Source organism: Manis pentadactyla, chromosome 6, assembly GCF_030020395.1.
Source record: "Manis pentadactyla isolate mManPen7 chromosome 6, mManPen7.hap1, whole genome shotgun sequence".
NCBI classification, from domain to species: domain Eukaryota; kingdom Metazoa; phylum Chordata; class Mammalia; order Pholidota; family Manidae; genus Manis; species Manis pentadactyla.
In genome coordinates, this window is record NC_080024.1 from 114,586,012 (window position 1) to 114,602,971 (window position 16,960).

The window sequence follows — 16,960 nt, forward strand, 5'->3', positions numbered from 1 at the left end:
GTTAAAATTCATGAAGTCCACACCAACCCCCATTTTGTTTAGCCTCTCCAGAACTTCTTAGTTGATATGCACTGTGTGAATTGATTTTTCTCGTACAAAATCACATTCATTTAATTTCATGTGTGTGTTAAACCTTTAGCACACAAAGTACCTTACCTTTCACAACAGAGTAAAAAGATAGCATTCTTAATGTTTGACTTCATGGTCTTTCTGGCATTTCTTCTTTAATATCTTCAGACTGTTGCTACCAGAAGCGCCTCCAAAGAAATTCCTTACCCTGGGCTCCAAGTTTCGTTACAGTGGCAGGACACAAGCCCAGACAAGAAGAGCCAGTGCACTGATAGACCGTCCTGCCCCTTACTTTGAACGCTCGTCCAGCAAACGTTACACCATGTCTCGCAGCTTGGATGGAGGTAGGCATCATTCCCGAGCCCTTAACAATAATCATTAGTGGCTACCAGAAGTAGGGTGGAGCCGTCACGAGCTTTCTATTAACAGAGATCCTCTTGTATAGTATGAAATGAAGAGCACTCGTTGGTCTGCGGCTGAATGGCAAGTTTTATAAAAAGTGCCTTTGTGAGTTTAATATATATTATTGGTGGGTTTATATGAAATTACATTAAAAGAATGGTACTTAGGGAATGACAAGTGTAGATTTCATAAGCCAGCACCCTGCATTTCCTAAATCTAATCATCATATACTCTACAAGTAATTTGGTTCTGTTGCTGGCAGATCTTAAATGATTGTCAGGTTTTTTCAGACAATTTGTTTCAGAAGGAAAACTAAGTTAAATTGATCTCTTTCTAAGAAATTTCTATGAATAAAATGTGACTTTTATCAGCCAATGAATAAATAGCTGATAGAGAGGATGACATTCAAATACCTCAGCAAAAAGCTCTTGAGTTAGATCCTCCTGGTTAATATTAATTCCTATCCCAGATGTGCAGGAAGAGCATTGCTATGTAAATGTGCTCTACTGTTACATCAAATCTATAAGTAAGACAGGGAGAGAGTCACATAAATAACATTTTAAGGAATGACTTAATTGTGAGTTTTTAACAGGCTTCTGTTTTATGTGACAATATTTTGAATTGCTGTCCTTAGTTACAGACAGATGTGCTTTCTGCTACAAGACATGGCAGGGAGTAATATTTAACTTAGGAACTGACCATGGCCAGGCGTCTGTCTTGTAATTCACAGCTCCTGGAGGTTAGTGTTTCATAGAAGACCTGTCCTGTGCACATAAAAAGAGAAGTTTCTAGTGTGTGTACAATTTTAATAATAACAAAAACATAAAAGTAAATAAAAATTTGCATGCCTAGGATCACCTTCTTCCTTACCCTTTCTGCCACCACTCACCGTAGAGTCCCAAAGCTCCTTTCTGTTTCCCCTTGCCCCAGCTTGCTGGTGGGGAGGTGACCATTCCCTGAATCCCCTGACTTAAGAGACTGTTTTCCTGATGGGATATTTTATTGACCATTTACCAAAGTCAAAATTGTATTATAAGGGTTATATTGCTTATGTTGCAAGTGAAGTAGAAAGAGCACTTACTTACCTGGCATACCTCATCCCAGACAGAGTCCAGGCCATATGGCCTGCTGTCTGTGTGGCAGTTGGCGAATGATTCAAACTTCCAGGTCTCAGTTTTAGTAATTATCCATAAAATGAGTCTGTGGCCACCTCTACCAGGGTTATTACAAAGAGTGAATAAGACATATGTGAAAGCATTCTTGTTACAGATATAATGGTGATTATATTGATGATTATCCTTATAGGCATTTGTGAGCTGGCCTGGGATCAATTACCATTCTATATCTTCCAGTAGTTTCCTGTTTTTGGAATATCCCACTTAGAGCCAAACTTTTAGAATAAAATCTTTATTAGGACTGTTTCAAGTAGAATTAAGATACCAAAAAGTCCCTGTTAACAGTGGAGCATCTCTTTTTACCCTGTCACGTTTACTCTTCTTTCTCCTTTAGAGACTCTTTATAAAGAATCTGTTGTGTATTTCATATGTCAGGAACTTTTATAGAATCACACCATATTTTCCACAAATATCATCCACTTTGTTCAGAGATGTGTACCTAAAGGAACACTTTTTTAAAATTGTTTTCCTTGTGACATTTTGTGTGATGATGGTTGCTGAGAAGACAGAGACACTTGTGAAATAAATGTACTAATATCATACTGTCTCTTCCTCCCTGCCCCAAAGCGATGTTAGTATGTGTTGTCTCTTGATGTTAGTATGTGTTGTCTCTCGCTCTTTGGGGTCCTGCCAATTCTAGTATGTTTTCTGTGCTGCTGAGCCAGGTGCCGTGGCTGCATAATGGAACATAAAACTGCTTTTTGCAGGTTGCATCTGATTTAGAACAGCCTAATGGGCCAATTTGGAAACTATGTCTCATATGAGCTTTTTCTTCAGTGTAAGGAGACATGAAATATCTTAGTGAAGATATTTTAGTGAAACAGTTCAGCTATTATATAAGGATTTCAGAATATTTTCTTACATTGATGTTTTAAACTTCCTAAAATATGAAAGCTGATTATATTTTACTTATATAAGCTACTGTGTATTTGAAAAAGCATTATATATAAGTTGAAATACATTTTATATATCTAAAACCTAAAATAACCAGTACTGAATTTTAAATATTTAACTGAACTAAGCATTTCTTTCACTAAGACATTTTAGCTGGGATGAAAGGCTGTGGTCCTACATGGCTTATGTCTGTGTGCTTCGCATTTGCATGAATTTCATTAGCAATGGTCGGCATCGGTCCTCTTGCTTTCACAAAAGATTAGAGATGAAGGGATGCATGCATACCAAGGTAGTCTGCTGAAAGTGCAATAGGAGTTAAAACATTGCTTCATTTCAGTTGAACAGAGTTGCCATCTGAATTTTCTAATCTCTCCCATGATGGTTAAATTTCATTATTTCCCATGGAGCTTTTATGTTGTAGAAGGGATAGATTTTCAACCATTACAGTAGTAACAATAATAAACCAATTCGGTGCTCCTTGGCGAATGGCACTTCAAAGATATGTTCAAAGTCAAGTGTACTACAGCACTTGTTCACTACAAAGCCGGCCAGGAGTTGTGGGACTTTCCACTACGCCTGGTGCGGGCACCCAGCCAGTTACTCTGCGGGGTCAGAGGCTGTGCGGCAGCTCAGTCCTTCCACCACATCCGCCCTCACGCTCACCCTCACCAGAGAGCCTGAGAATGGATGGAAATTATTTTGGTGGCTTCCAGAGATGAGCATTTATATTATTTGAAAACGGTGTTGTAGAAGATGCAGGAAGAGCCCATGATAATGTTTGGATGAAAGAGCTGCAATGCTGATGTGTCTTTTCAAGAAAAACCTGGTATTTGGTCGGGGTATTTTTTTTTTTTTCTGTAATGGGACAACTGGGGGTGTTTATCTCTGTCTTCTGACATAACTATTTCAGACTTTATTTCTTCAATTGTATTTGCTTTTAGCATCAGTGAATGAAAACCATGAAATATACATGAAGGATTCTGTGTCTGCTGCAGAGGTTGGTACTGGCCAGTACGCCACAACAAAGGGCATCTCTCAGACCAACTTGATCACCACCGTGACGCCGGAAAAAAAGGCCGAGGAGGAGCGTGACGAGGACGAGGACAGACGGAAAAAGGCAGCGGAAGCCACGCCTGTCACAGCGGCACGGCCCGAGGGAAAGGTACATCTCCCAGGCTGCCTCCCAGAGCTTGCTCACACTTTTAAGAACTACCAAACAGTTCTGAGGGTATGATCTAGAAATGTGCTTAGACTTAGGGTAACTCCTATTTCAGCACTAGTCACATGTTGTCAGTTTTTAAAGTGTTTCCTGTGTCCACATCTCTAAAGATTCCTCCCTAACTTTCTGAAAATATTTTTAACAACTGATGTGCTATGTAAGACTTTCAACAGCTGTCCTGTCTATGTTTCTTAAAACTACATTTGGTATCCTAGTACACTTTTCTGTTTGAGCACACATTTCAGAACTGAAAGCTATTTTCTTTGTTTCTGGCCCCATTCTCCTATCCAACTACTGTATATTTTTGTGGATGTAATGGTAGTTGTATTGCCATTCTTCTGACTGCAACGAATGGAGTGACCATAGCCTGCGTATACAGTGTTTCCTCTCTTCGTCATCTGATTACAATTTAATCAAGGTAGTGCGTGGATGTGTTTTGAAAAGGTTATTAATGCAGAAAGTTGCAAGGGAAGGCAGACAGTGAATTTAGCAGCAATTTCTTCAAGCTGTTTTATTCATTTAATTGTGTAACTTCATTTCACCCAAGATTCAATTTATTCTTTAACATTATGTTTATTTCTGGTGATTCAGTACTGTAGAGCAAGTTTTCTGAAAAATAAAAGTCAGAAAACACCTTGGGAGATTTCTGCATAATAATAATGGGGAAAACAGAGTGGCTTTTAGAATGTACAAAGTGAAAGGAAATAGAATAAAAATGCTGGGGAATTTACAGGTTATGCTAAAACTTATGTAAATTTGATGCAAAAGTGTTATTTTGCATGTGGGATCTTCAAATATAGATTTATGTGGTAGAGACTCCCCTGGAGCTCTATAGGAAAGTGCTTCTTTTGACAAGAGTTTAACAGTGGCATCTACACAGGTAGATCAACAAATATAGTTATGTGAGACTATTCTAAGTGACCCAATACATAATTTTCTTTTAGGATAAGATCATTTATGTGCCAAACAAAAATAAAAACAGGATAGGAAATGACAGCAAGGATATTTGGATCACTTTTGCCATTAAAATGTGCTTTGTTCTGAATTTTGTTTTTACACTTCTTTTTCAGTTAAGTCAAAGCAGGTTTTAAGTAGGTTTTAAATAGGAATGAACAATAATGTACCTGAACAGCAAATGTGTTCCATGAGTTCTTGAAATCACCCATGCCAACATATGATCCTCAGGGATGTGTAACTATATGATCATATTTATTGCATGGCAGATAAGGGTATATGTGACTTCCACTTTGCTCTAAAAGCAGATTCAGGTAATCTCACTTTGATTTTAAAAGACCACCAGTTTGTTTATATAAAATATAGTACTAAGCTGTTACTTTTGACATTTATGACATGGGAAAATAAAAAGACAAAGAAAACCATGACTATCATAGTTTGAGTCTCTGAGAAGCCAGCACTTTGACGCAGATGCGTTTGGAAAGGCTGTGGCCCAGACCTGGCGTTGTCTTCACTTCCCACAGGACAAAGCTATCTTTTAAAAACCACCTTAATAGGTAGCATTGAAGATTAAACCTTTATTTTATTCTTCTCCACCTTCAAAAAGTAACATAGAGGGTATTCATTTTTTAACCAAAATGAAAATGTATTACTGGAAATAGTTCTTAGAAGACTGGGCCCTAGATGCCTTTGAGAAGAGGCATGTGTCCCAGGCTAATGGTCACTCCAGGTGATTGACAGCCTTCCGACACTGAGGGAATGACTGTGTGCATGCAGAAGTCAGCTTGTAACTTTTCCAGTATTCTCAGTTGAATGGGATTTGTGCAGGGTCTTGTTTAAAACACAATGTTTAGTGTCATTGGGACATGATATACTTGTACTGGGAAAAGACACACTTGTCTAATACTAAAAAAACAGACACTTCTAAATTCTCATATACCCGTGATATAATTTTATTTGTGCATTTTCTTACCCTCTATGTCTATATTTACCATGTCAGGACTGGATAACCACCACAAAGCAGGCTGGGTAATTTCCATGCCATCAGATCAGTAGGCAAAACACTGGTCGGCGTGCACATGCACTCTGTTACAGAGAACACAGCGGATGTCTAATTGTCTCCAGGCTCCGTGTGACCTTGTCCTGAACTCCCCGGGCTGTAGCAGCTTCTGTGCGGTGCCCAGGTCCTGTCTGGGCTTTGCTCGCTTTCCTTCTTCCCCTCCTGCTCAGCAGCCCTCCACCATCTGCAGAGGAAACTGGCTGTGGTCCTTGAGACTGCCAAGGCCAGAGAATGTGAAGAGCTGCTTTCCCTGCATAAGCCTGAACTCACCAGGGAGCACTTTTGTGGGGAAGCCTGCCTGTATTCTTTCTGTTCAGGACTCAGACCAAGGGACTTAAACACACAGTTTACCTGCTAAGAAAAATCAGAAGCTGGGAAATCCTATCTTTCTATGGTTTATGGACCACAAATACTAAGTGAACGATTATAAGCCATACTACAAGAAAATGCATTATTTTTGTTAGTTAGCTTGTCGAAACCACTTGAATTTAAATTCTGTTTACAGCTTGGATAAAGGAGCCAAAACAAGAGTTTTCAAAGAAACTTCAATTCTCTGTCCAAAGTCCAAGTTCCTAAAAGGCTAATTGTTGAATTCCTTAATCAGAACCACTGATCGATTAGCTAGGAGTGGGGCCAGAAACTCCCTAATTTAGAAACCCCGCTGCTTGGATGTAATTGACCAAGCAAGGAAAGGTCATGTGAGAGGTTTTTTTTTTTTAATAATGACAATTTGGATTTGTTTTCACTTTTTAATCCAACTGAACTATATAGCAACAGATCTGTTACCTGGAGATCAGGAGAAGTTATTGAAAGTCTTGACTGTAAGTTATCAGAGAATTGCATTTGTTCTCCAAGCCCTAAAACTTCCTAGAGTTGTTGTTCTAAACACAATTTTTGGGTCATGTGAAACATGTAGACTGAGATCGCTCACCAAATAGTTTCTGTTCTGACTTACAAAGCCCGCATTCTCTGTGATGGTCTAAGGGGGAAATGGCAGCCCTTCATAGTGTTGGCATGCAGCTTGAATACTTGAAATACATGAACAGCCCTAGTGCTAAAATTCTTGTTTTACAATTTTATATTGATACCCATAAGAAAATTAACTAATTGCAGTTTTCTTTTTGTTCCTTTGCACCTCTGTTTGCTGCTTTCTGTCTCTCTCTGTCTCTTTCACATCAGTCACCCGGACTTGGCACTGACTCATGTCCCCCATCACCCCCATCAGCCCATTGTCCCCCTGCATTGCCCACAGAGCTCCGTAGGAGGTGTAAGGAGAATGACCACCACCCTCTGGGTGTTGAGCCATCCAAAGGCACTGGGCACTTGCGTGGGGAGTCCACACTGGACTCAGATGGCAAAGGAAAGCCCTTCCTGGGGGACCAAGATGTGGCATTTAGCTACAAACAGCCAACTGGCAAAGGGACAACCCTGTTTTCCTTCTCCTTGCAGCTCCCTGAGTCATTCCCTTCTCTTCTAGATGATGATGGGTACCTCTCTTTCCCCAGCCTATCGGAAACCAGCCTCCTCCCCCAGAGCTTGCAGCATTACCTCCCAATTCGCTCACCCTCGCTCGTGCCCTGTTTCCTCTTCATCTTTTTCTTTCTGCTCTCCGCCTCCTTCTCAGTGCCATATGCCCTCACTCTCTCCTTCCCTCTGGCTCTGTGCCTCTGCTACCTGGAGCCCAAGGCGGCCTCCTTGAGTGCCTCACTAGACAATGACCCGAGTGACAGTTCAGAGGAAGAGGTGTGTACCTCGGCATAGAGCACACTCCCCTGTCGTGTTCGGGGCTTCGGTCCGAAACAGTGCTAGACGCCTACTGCCATAGTGGTCCTACTTTCAGAGCCTCATTTATTGTCTGTGCCAATATGTGAAGAGGTTTTTGTGTTTTGGGGAGTACAACCCGGCCCCAGGGTTAGGCACAACACCATGTGGATGTAGCAGTGTGCACCCAGCCTGGAATCATTCTGCTACCCACGGAATTCTATGGCTGGTAAAGGACTCAGCCAGAAGCCAATTTTGAGTGGCCTGCTAGCTATGTAAACAAGTCATGGTTCAGTTAAAGGTTCTGTTCAGTTACTTTTTAATAAAGTAAATTACACACAACGTACACAAACAACTTTTGACTAGATTTATAGATCATTGCCAAAATGTCTCCTGAAAAAATGATGTGAAGTGGTGGCACCTGTAGGTAAATGATACTCAGGGTGAGGTGGGAAGGAACACTGCCAGAGGGGATGTATCTGCATCATCTGTGCAGATCCCCCCAACTGGAAAGGCCTCTCCTCCCTGGAGATTCCAGCACATCCCCAGTGTTCTCCTCTGTGGTTCCCCAGCAGTAGCAACCATTGCTGTTACTCCTGGAGCTGAGGCAGACCCCCTGGGTACTGGGACAGAAAGCATGTTTGCTGTCATGATGTCTGCATGAGAGCAGTCACAGTGGGGCCACAGACAGGAGCAGAGAGAACTGCAGGTTTCAAACCCTGTGGGGAAGACTCATTAAGGTTTCTAGGCATTGTCAAAATGAGCTGAAATTTCATCAGTACCAGCAACATTAGTGCATATATTGGAGGGCAGTAAGTCTTTCAACTCCAGCATAAGCCAAAATCCACACACGTGTGGACAGTCTAGTAAGGTCAGGGAAGTTGTATAGGCCTCTGTGGCGCTCAGCCAGGCACCTGTTTAGTATGGAAAAGACTTGAACCTTCAGCCCCTGTCCGTGAAGGCATGCCAGCTATCAGTCTTCCAGCCTTCATGTGAGTCATTGGTTTAGTTGGCATTGCAGCCAGTAGATTGTCCTTTTAGTTGTTCTCCTTTCCCACTCCACAGCTCTGTGAACAGCCCAGCAGTTCCCTTTCCACAGGCTTCAAATAGATGCAGAGAAAAAGAACAGAAGCTGCCAATGGAGGCACCTGGCTGTCACCTCCCTCCTGCACACACCTTCCCCAGGCCCCTCCAGCTCTTCTGTTTCCATGAAAGGTTTTTGTGGAAGGAGACAAGCCCAATACTCCTAGCATTAGGAAAAAAAATCACAAAGTCAAAGAAACACTAAAAAAAGGAAAGAAACTATATTTAGATCTAAGCTCAGCTAGAAATCATAATTTGAGCTGCACCTATGAGTATACAGAATAGCAAAGGTAAATACCTATATTTAGTGGCATTATGACCATTTCTTTGCATCAGAAGGAAAAAAATTGGAATGGTCTCACAGATGTTTTAAATAAAAGTTTAAGCTTTTCAATTTGATGTTACATTAGAGCCCTTTTTCAAGGTTCTTGGATCATATATGACTTGCTGCAACTACATATATATATATATTTTAAAAACTATTCTCATACAAGGAAAATATTTGAAGAGAAAACTACTTTAAATCCAAGGCTTTAAAATCACTATTTCTCGCAGTGGCACTATTATCAAATAACATAGGACTAGAATATACAACTTTAAGAACATGATATTATTTATAAAGACTGTAATATCTGGTTTCCAAACTGGACATATATATTTCCTTTAGCAGTAGAGTTAGCCATCAAGCTAACAAAGCAGAAAGATTGCTGTTTCATGCTTTTCTGAATTCTAAATAACTGAACTTTTATGTAGCAAACCACACAGATCTTGTGCCTAATCCAGGGTATACATCTTGTTGTAATCAGTGCATGAGAATTAATGTTAAACTTGGGCATGTCTGCATTACATCAGCAAAACAAATCACAGCAGTTATACTCATTGCAAGCTAGCAAGCATGTGACTGGAGCCTCCCAGTCGTAGCTCTCTTTTTCTTGTAAATCTTTGGGACTATGACCCAGCACTGGCTCCTGCAGCCTTCTCAGCCCTCCTCCCCAGGCCCCCCACCCATGCCCGCTCTCCTGACACTAGACTCCCTTTTTGGCCAACTGTTCCATGTCCTCCCTTAACCCCAAGTGTGAAGAGCTGCGCACTCTAGTTCACGGGACTCATATGTAGGTCATTCAATTAAAAAAGAAAATTGCCATTTGTTTACATGGCCTGTTTTACTCTCTGGGCCTCAAGTACTTTGGCAGCTAAAGTGGGTGACTTCACAACATACAATTCAGCTCTGTCACTTTTGTTTTGCAAAACCCCTAATGACTATAATTCTTCTAAAATATTTTCTCACCACTGCTTACATTTTTCACGTGTTATAGTGGCTTAATTAGTTCCAGCCTTTCTCAAGAGTGAAACCCAGTGTAGAAAGGCTTACTCATTTCAAACTATAAAGCTGCTGGCCAATCTTTTCTTTTTCCTTTTGTACTTTCAGAATGCCCAAATAAGGGGCAGAATATTAAAACACCTGTCAGGAAACAGATGAATTTGGCTCATCATACCATAGGATATAATTATGTGTCAGTTTGTAAGGAATTTTTTGATAATACAAAAAAAGAGATAGGTTCAAATCTGGAGGAAAAAATTAATTGGTCATCTGATTTTAACATTTTAAATTGTGTAAACATAGAATTATAGTTTTGTAGTTTTGTTTAGTCATAGTATATTATAAAAGCTACTTTATTCAGCCTTTATTACTTCATTTTTTAACTATTTATTGGTCAGGCACTCTGTTGGTTGAATGACTAGTACTAAGTAGGAATTTAAAGGAGTTTAGATATGGCCCAAGCTACTTGCTTGTGTATAGCTAAGAAAATTACTAGTAGTCATGATTATGTGATATTATAATACTAATATGTAATAATATTATATATGTAATACTAATATGTCATACTAACATGTAATATATTAACATCAGTATTTTACAATTATTATAGGCATTTTTAACTGTGTGTGTCAGGCATTGTTTAAAGCACTTAGTATCCACTACCTGATACAGTTAGGGCTGTTCTTTTCCCCATTTTACTAGAAGAAAATTGGGATTAAAGTATGAAATGTGTCCGGTTTGTCACAGATTTAAATACCAAGGATTTGAGCTCATGTCAGTCTGACATCAGACCCCTCACCCAACCATGATTATGACCCAAAGCTAAGATGCTTGGAAAGTTGCTGAAGTAAATTTTAAAGCCATGAGGGAAATTTCAAGGACCTTTGAAGTGTCCTACACAAATAGCTAGCACACTAGGCACAAGTCATTCTGGTTTGTTCTTGAAAGACTAAGGTGTCTCTGAGTCATTCTGCTCTCCTCTCTTCCTTGGTCACGCTGGCCTTGCCATAGGCTGTCAGCTGGTGAAACCATACTAATGCCATAGCAACAGTCACCCTTGGAAAAAACTAATAGCCACCCCCAGGTGTTGCCAAGGTGGTCAGGTCATGAAAATGTGTCACATGCTGTCTTTACCAACCAGTTGAAAATTATTTCCCACTGAAGCATGGTAGCAAGGTTACCAGAATGGCGACCTCAGGGGCACATGCCAAGCATGAATTTGAGTTCCTTTTCTTTTAGGAATGTACAAAACAAAAGTTTGTCATAGTGCCCAAAAATCAACCTACCCAGAGTTACATTGAATGAACATCGCTATCCCAGTCATATGCTTCTTGACATTCCTGGTTCTTTGGAGTGAAAGATTATTCTAAGAGACAGATGCATAATCTTACAGCCCCCAGTTTTTATTTTTGTTTTCCAGAGGTAATCGCACATCTTTGCTCAAGAGGATTTTATTAATGAGTATTTGCTATTTGCAAAGGGAAAGTCAGCTAATATTATATTAGGACATTTGGATGTCCCATTTTCAGTGGCTATGGCTCTACTCCAGAAAAAAACAGTTTTGTTTTAAATCATAAACCTCCATGAAACAGATCAAAAACCAGTCCTGAAATTATTACTGTAGTTCTCCCTTAAAAACTAGGCTGTGTCAAATGCTGTGCTTTGTTTTATGTGTTTCCAACCAGATGTCTCTCTCCTTCTTTTTTTAATTGTTACTTTAATTTGCTTCATTTGAATGGTTTTTTTGGAAAAAGATGTTCAAATATGTACCTTGATATACCTCTTTATATTGGAGGGTGGGACGAAATAAATGCAACATAGTATCTTTAAAAAGTGTAGTTAGTAATGCTACTTGAAAACTGAGATCCATTTTCATGTATAAAATGTATGCCTGTGAGTCACTGGCTTGTGCTTTCTATAATTAATAGGTAATGCAGACAGCCTGATGGCCATAAATTCCCAGAATGGTATAAATGAGGGGCTGAAAGTCCAGTGACTGTTAGAGTCGCTTTTTATTTAAATTTACATTTTAATTGACCTTTCAAATGTGACATATTACTAGAATAAGAACATTTATAAACATGAACTTTATTTGCATTGAATATTTTTAGATCTTTCTCAGGGTTTTAGTTTGAAAGGGGTGGGGAGAGAATGATGATTTGATTTCCTGAGACTTGAAACCAGACAAGTCAGCCTGGCTGAGGCAGGTCTGCGGTTCCCGTGGGCTGTGTGCCTCTGGTCGTCCTCTGAGTGGTTCTGCTGGTGGAACGTAGCTCTGGCCTTTCTTGTGCTTTGGCTTGAACCTGCATTCTTGTGGGAAGGTGGTGCGGTACAGGGTCACAGAGACAGAGTGGGAACTGTTGGCCTGTGCCATGCCCTGATTGACCAGATGGGTTTGTTTTCTATTCCTGCCTTCCTCCTGGAACCTGATCACTTCTGTTATCGATAGACGGACAGCGAACGCACGGACACCGCAGCCGATGGGGAAACCACTGCCACTGAGGTTGGTATGATAACCGGGGTGGCTGGGAGCTGCCTAATGAAAATGCCTTGTAGGGTGGCTCTGCAGGGAGGAACTTGGTCTTTTTGCTTTTAGAGTGGAGATAAATGCTAACTTAACAGTAGCAGTTTAATAGATTCTCTTGCCTAGATCAATGGTTCTCAGATTCTGGCCTTCATCAGAACCATTTGGAAGGTTTCATCCTCATGTTCCTCATTCAGAAGAAGGTCTGGGGTGGTACTTGAGAATTTACATTTCTGACAAGCTCCCAGGTGATGCTTACTATGTCAACTTTAGGATCACATTTTGAGAACCCTTGGCTAAACTGTTAATTTTTTTAACTATTAATTTTTTAATGTTAATTTTTGTAACTGTTAATTTTTTTTCTCCCCAACCCCAAATGAGGGGCCATTTATGTATGACAGCCATGATGAGTGGCAAGGAGGCTCACAAATAATTTTAATCAGCTTATTAATGGGCACAGATATATTTTAAAATCCCGAATGGTCAAATAGTAATTATTAAAATAAGACGACTTCTTTTAATTCATTTTTGTAGACAGAATATAGCTAGGTCACTCAAAAGAAGTGAATTTTCTAAGGAAGATAAAATTAGTAAATTACAGTTAATTTGTAAATTACTGTTAGTACTTTGTTGAAAAAAATGTGATCACATTGAATAGTGATAGGAAAGATATTATGCTACTACTTACCTTTTATTCTTTATGATACATTAAATAGGTATTTCAAATATTTTCTATCAGTAACTAATTACAATTTCTGTGAAAGTGATATTTATAGTAATAGAAGTCAAGATGTTCATTTCCTGAAGTTCTAGCAGGATCTTTTTATTTTGTGATAATGTTTGCTGTAGGTTGTTTTTTACATCATCTAATCATACAGTGTTTTTCCAGTTGGATATTTAGAAAGAACTAAAAACATTTTATATATTTTTTCATTTTGTGATAATGTTTGCTGTAGGTTGTTTTTTACATCATCTAATCATACAATATTTTTCCAGTTGGATATTTAGAAAGAACTAAAAACATTTTATATAGTATCTATACATCATTTAATTGAAACATCTTCAGAAAAACATTCCAAAATAGAGTTTTATTAAGTTTCATCCTTTGAAAATGCCAGAATTCAATCTGAAGCTTGGAGATCACAAATTTTTTTAAGTTAAAAATACTGTAAAACTAGATTATTTTAGGCAAGCAATCACATATAAATTTGTTACAAGTTTTAAAAATTTTCTATGCCACATATAACAAAATTACATCTTGATTTTGCAAGAATTATTAGTTACATGTAGCTACATATTCATACATTTAGTAAAATAAAGGTCATTGTAATCCTAGTGTGCTATAAATGAAAAGTATTTTAATAGTAATACTCTAAATTTCTGTAACAGTTTTAAAATTTGGTATACAACATTTGAGGCATACAAATGAATACAGGTAACATTGGTAGATTGTGAAGCTTAAAAATAACATGAAAAGCTTTGAATTGAGAATGAGCATGTCACCAGCACTGTGTTACAGTTACCTGTGTAACTCTAACACTTTTTAAACACTTCCCCTCTCTTCTCTCAGGAGCCAGCGCAACAGTAGTGCAAGGTGGGACAAGCTGGGTAGGCAGTTTTGTCCCCCATGGACAGATATGGAAACTGAGACCCAGATAGATTTGTTGAAGATCTCTTGCTCAGGCACCACCCTTGTCTGATCTGTAATTTCACTCTGGACCTCTTGCAGCTCAGGCATAAATCCCAGGCCCTGGGTCAGAGTGCCACAGTGAGGAACGTAGCATTACTGCTGCACACACAAGTGGCTTGTCTAATCACCTGGTTATTGGTACTCAGATGCCAGTTTAAGGATTAGACAAATCCTTAAATTAGAAAAATAAGGTTAATGAAGTGGCTTTTAGATAAATTTGTTATATTTTTCATGAACTCAAAAACTATCCTGTCTACATTTGAAAGAAATGGTGGTAATGTTGATGGCAGTTGATTCCTTTTCTTTTTTTTTTTTCAAACTTCCTTACAGACTCCATATCAGCTTTCTCCCTTCCCAAATTTGTTTTTAAGTATATGGGTTCAAATTCAGGGTTCCAAGAAATTTTTAAATGTGGGAACCTCTGTGTTAACTTCTTTGGTTCTTGATTCTCTGGTAACACATTGGGAATAATAATAGCTAATCTCATGGGATCATTGTGAAAATTTGTACATTCTAAGAGAGCTCTCATTACTGGGTCCTCATAGCCATTCTTGTGAATTTTCATTTCAGTGTGTCTCCCCACACTTCCCAAACCATTTCTAATGTTTCATTAAGGATAGTCCACCAAGCCCTCACTGTCACCTCCCATGCATGTGTGTGCTCTTGTCACAGTAGGAAGTCTCCAGGTCAAAGTGTAAAAGACCCACTGACCAGGAAGTCTTTTATTCCTGTGTTCTTATTAAGCCTCATAATTTGCGTGTGAGAATGTTGTGGTTTGCATACAGGAAAGAAATGGCATCCGTGTACAAGAGCAACCCTGTGTCCCCTTTTCTCAAGTTTATATAGTTCTTCGATCTTAGAGTCAATTGCATGGTAAGACTTTATTTCCCACTCTCTCTTGATGCTGGCAGTCGGACCAGGAGGAAGATGCTGAGCTCAAGGCACAGGTAGAAAATTAAAAATGAAAAAAGCAAAAACCAGTATGTGTAAGTGTTTGTTCGTCTATGGTGTTCAAATCTTCCAGCATGCTCCGTAGCTGGTTACCGTGTTGTTGGGACAGTGTAGAGGATGGCATTTGTTCCCATAACTACCATGTCCCTTACCTTTCCCTTTCTTTTCCACTTTTTTCAGAATAGTCTGATTAAGCGAATAAAGGGTGAAAATGTGTATGTCAAACATAGTAATCTTATGTTAGAGGTTGGTATTGGTATATACCAGTGCATGTTTGTGTGTGTCAGTTTTCTTTTAGTGGCATACCCATGGGCTTGTGCCATGCTGCATGAACTGTGTGCTCTGACCTGAATAAGTGGGGGTGACTTCTCAGCTTACTCAGATTCCTTCCTCTCTTAAATGTAGATCCTTTTTCTTGTGTGTGTATTTATTTTAATTCTCTCTGTTTACATGTGTATTACACTCTTTGCAATTTACCTTTAAAAAAAATTCTTTTTATTTTGATGCTTGCGTGAACTAGATTTGTTTTTCCTGTCTTTTCCTGGGAAATATCACATTTTCACCAGAGTGTCTGTGGTAGTGCCATGAACCCTGATCGAAATTATTTTATTTTGACTACTAATGAGATTGATATTACTTTAAAAAGAGAGAGCGAGAGAGAGCAGAAATGAAAACAAGTATAAAACGTTGACTGTTGGATTCTTTATGTTCTGAATCTAGGAGCTAGATAAAACTCAAGATGACCTGATGAAACATCAAACCAATATTAGTGAGCTGAAAAGAACCTTTCTGGAAACCTCCACAGACACTGCCATCATGAATGAGTGGGAAAAGAGGCTCTCTACCTCCCCGGTGCGACTAGCCGCCAGGCAGGAGGACGCGCCCATGATTGAACCACTGGTACCTGAGGAGGTTGGTATTCAGGTATTTGCTTTGGGTCATAATTGTCTTCTGTTGACTAGCCTCTCTTCTCTGCAGGGAAGGGATTTGGCAAGCTCCTCAGCAGAGAATCTCACTGCTTGTCTGTGTATAACCTGAACTGACCTACTCAGTGCTCCAAAGAAAAGCTGCGAAGTCAAATGATTAGGTGGCTCAGGAGTGAGTAATTGCACCAGATGGTAGTTAGAGTGAACCAGGAACCATGGGGAAGCATAGTGCCAATCGGCTTATTCTAACCATAGACCTAGATTTCACAGCTGGGAGAAATTGAAATGCTATCATCATAAACTGACCCTTTTTCTGAATATTCTGCTTCTGCCAACTTAAGGAAATGCCCTAAAATTCATGAATGTCTCTCATCAATTGCAAGACGAGTCCTGTTGAGATTGTCTTGAAGTTTGACTGAGTGGTGATCTGAAGCTGATGGCTTTTCAGAGCATATTTGACTGGCATTACTCTGCCTGACTTTTCATAGTATGTAATGAGTGTGGTACTTGATTTTTATTTGTAACTGATTTTTTATATATATAAGTGGTTATTTTAACTGATTTATGATCCATTTTTATTTGATTTTTAACAGGGAAAGTAGAGGCCAGAATGTCATTTTAAGTAACGGTCTTCCACATAGGGAAGCTCTCTAAATGTACAGCCAGAGAGTGAGGGGTTCATGGTGCTATTTCAGTGCTCCCATGGTGTGGGTCCCTCAAATGGCAGTCTTGTCAACTTTTGGACATCATCTTGCTTTCTCTGTCTTTCAAAGGAAGTAATTTTTAAAAACTGAATCTTTCTAGCATTGTATTGATCAAATTCTTTCTTACCAAGTCTCTTTTGTTGTAAGATATTTGTTCAGGAAGCTGAAACACAGAAGCTGAGAACAGAAGAAAAGTAAAACTGAACACCTTTGTGGGAGAAAAATCC

General features: G+C 39.3%; 1 protein-coding gene across 25 annotated transcripts in view; it reads left to right on the forward strand.

Moving 5' to 3' along the window:
* Positions 1 to 16,960, forward strand: part of EPB41L3 (erythrocyte membrane protein band 4.1 like 3) — a 146,084-nt gene that overhangs the window by 115,772 nt on the left and 13,352 nt on the right. For 6 of the 25 annotated variants that reach the window (XM_036905885.2, XM_036905886.2, XM_036905888.2 and 3 more), the window contains 7 exons: positions 238 to 413; positions 3,482 to 3,702; positions 6,953 to 7,516; positions 12,388 to 12,441; positions 15,064 to 15,099; positions 15,284 to 15,349; positions 15,824 to 16,015. In XM_036905885.2, the coding sequence (XP_036761780.2) occupies positions 238 to 413; positions 3,482 to 3,702; positions 6,953 to 7,516; positions 12,388 to 12,441; positions 15,064 to 15,099; positions 15,284 to 15,349; positions 15,824 to 16,015 (1,309 nt within the window). Of the gene's footprint in view, positions 1 to 237; positions 414 to 3,481; positions 3,703 to 6,952; positions 7,517 to 12,387; positions 12,442 to 15,063; positions 15,100 to 15,283; positions 15,350 to 15,823; positions 16,028 to 16,960 lie in introns of all 25 variants that reach the window. The other 19 variants (XM_036905891.2, XM_036905902.2, XM_036905907.2 and 16 more) reach the window with 11 other exon arrangements.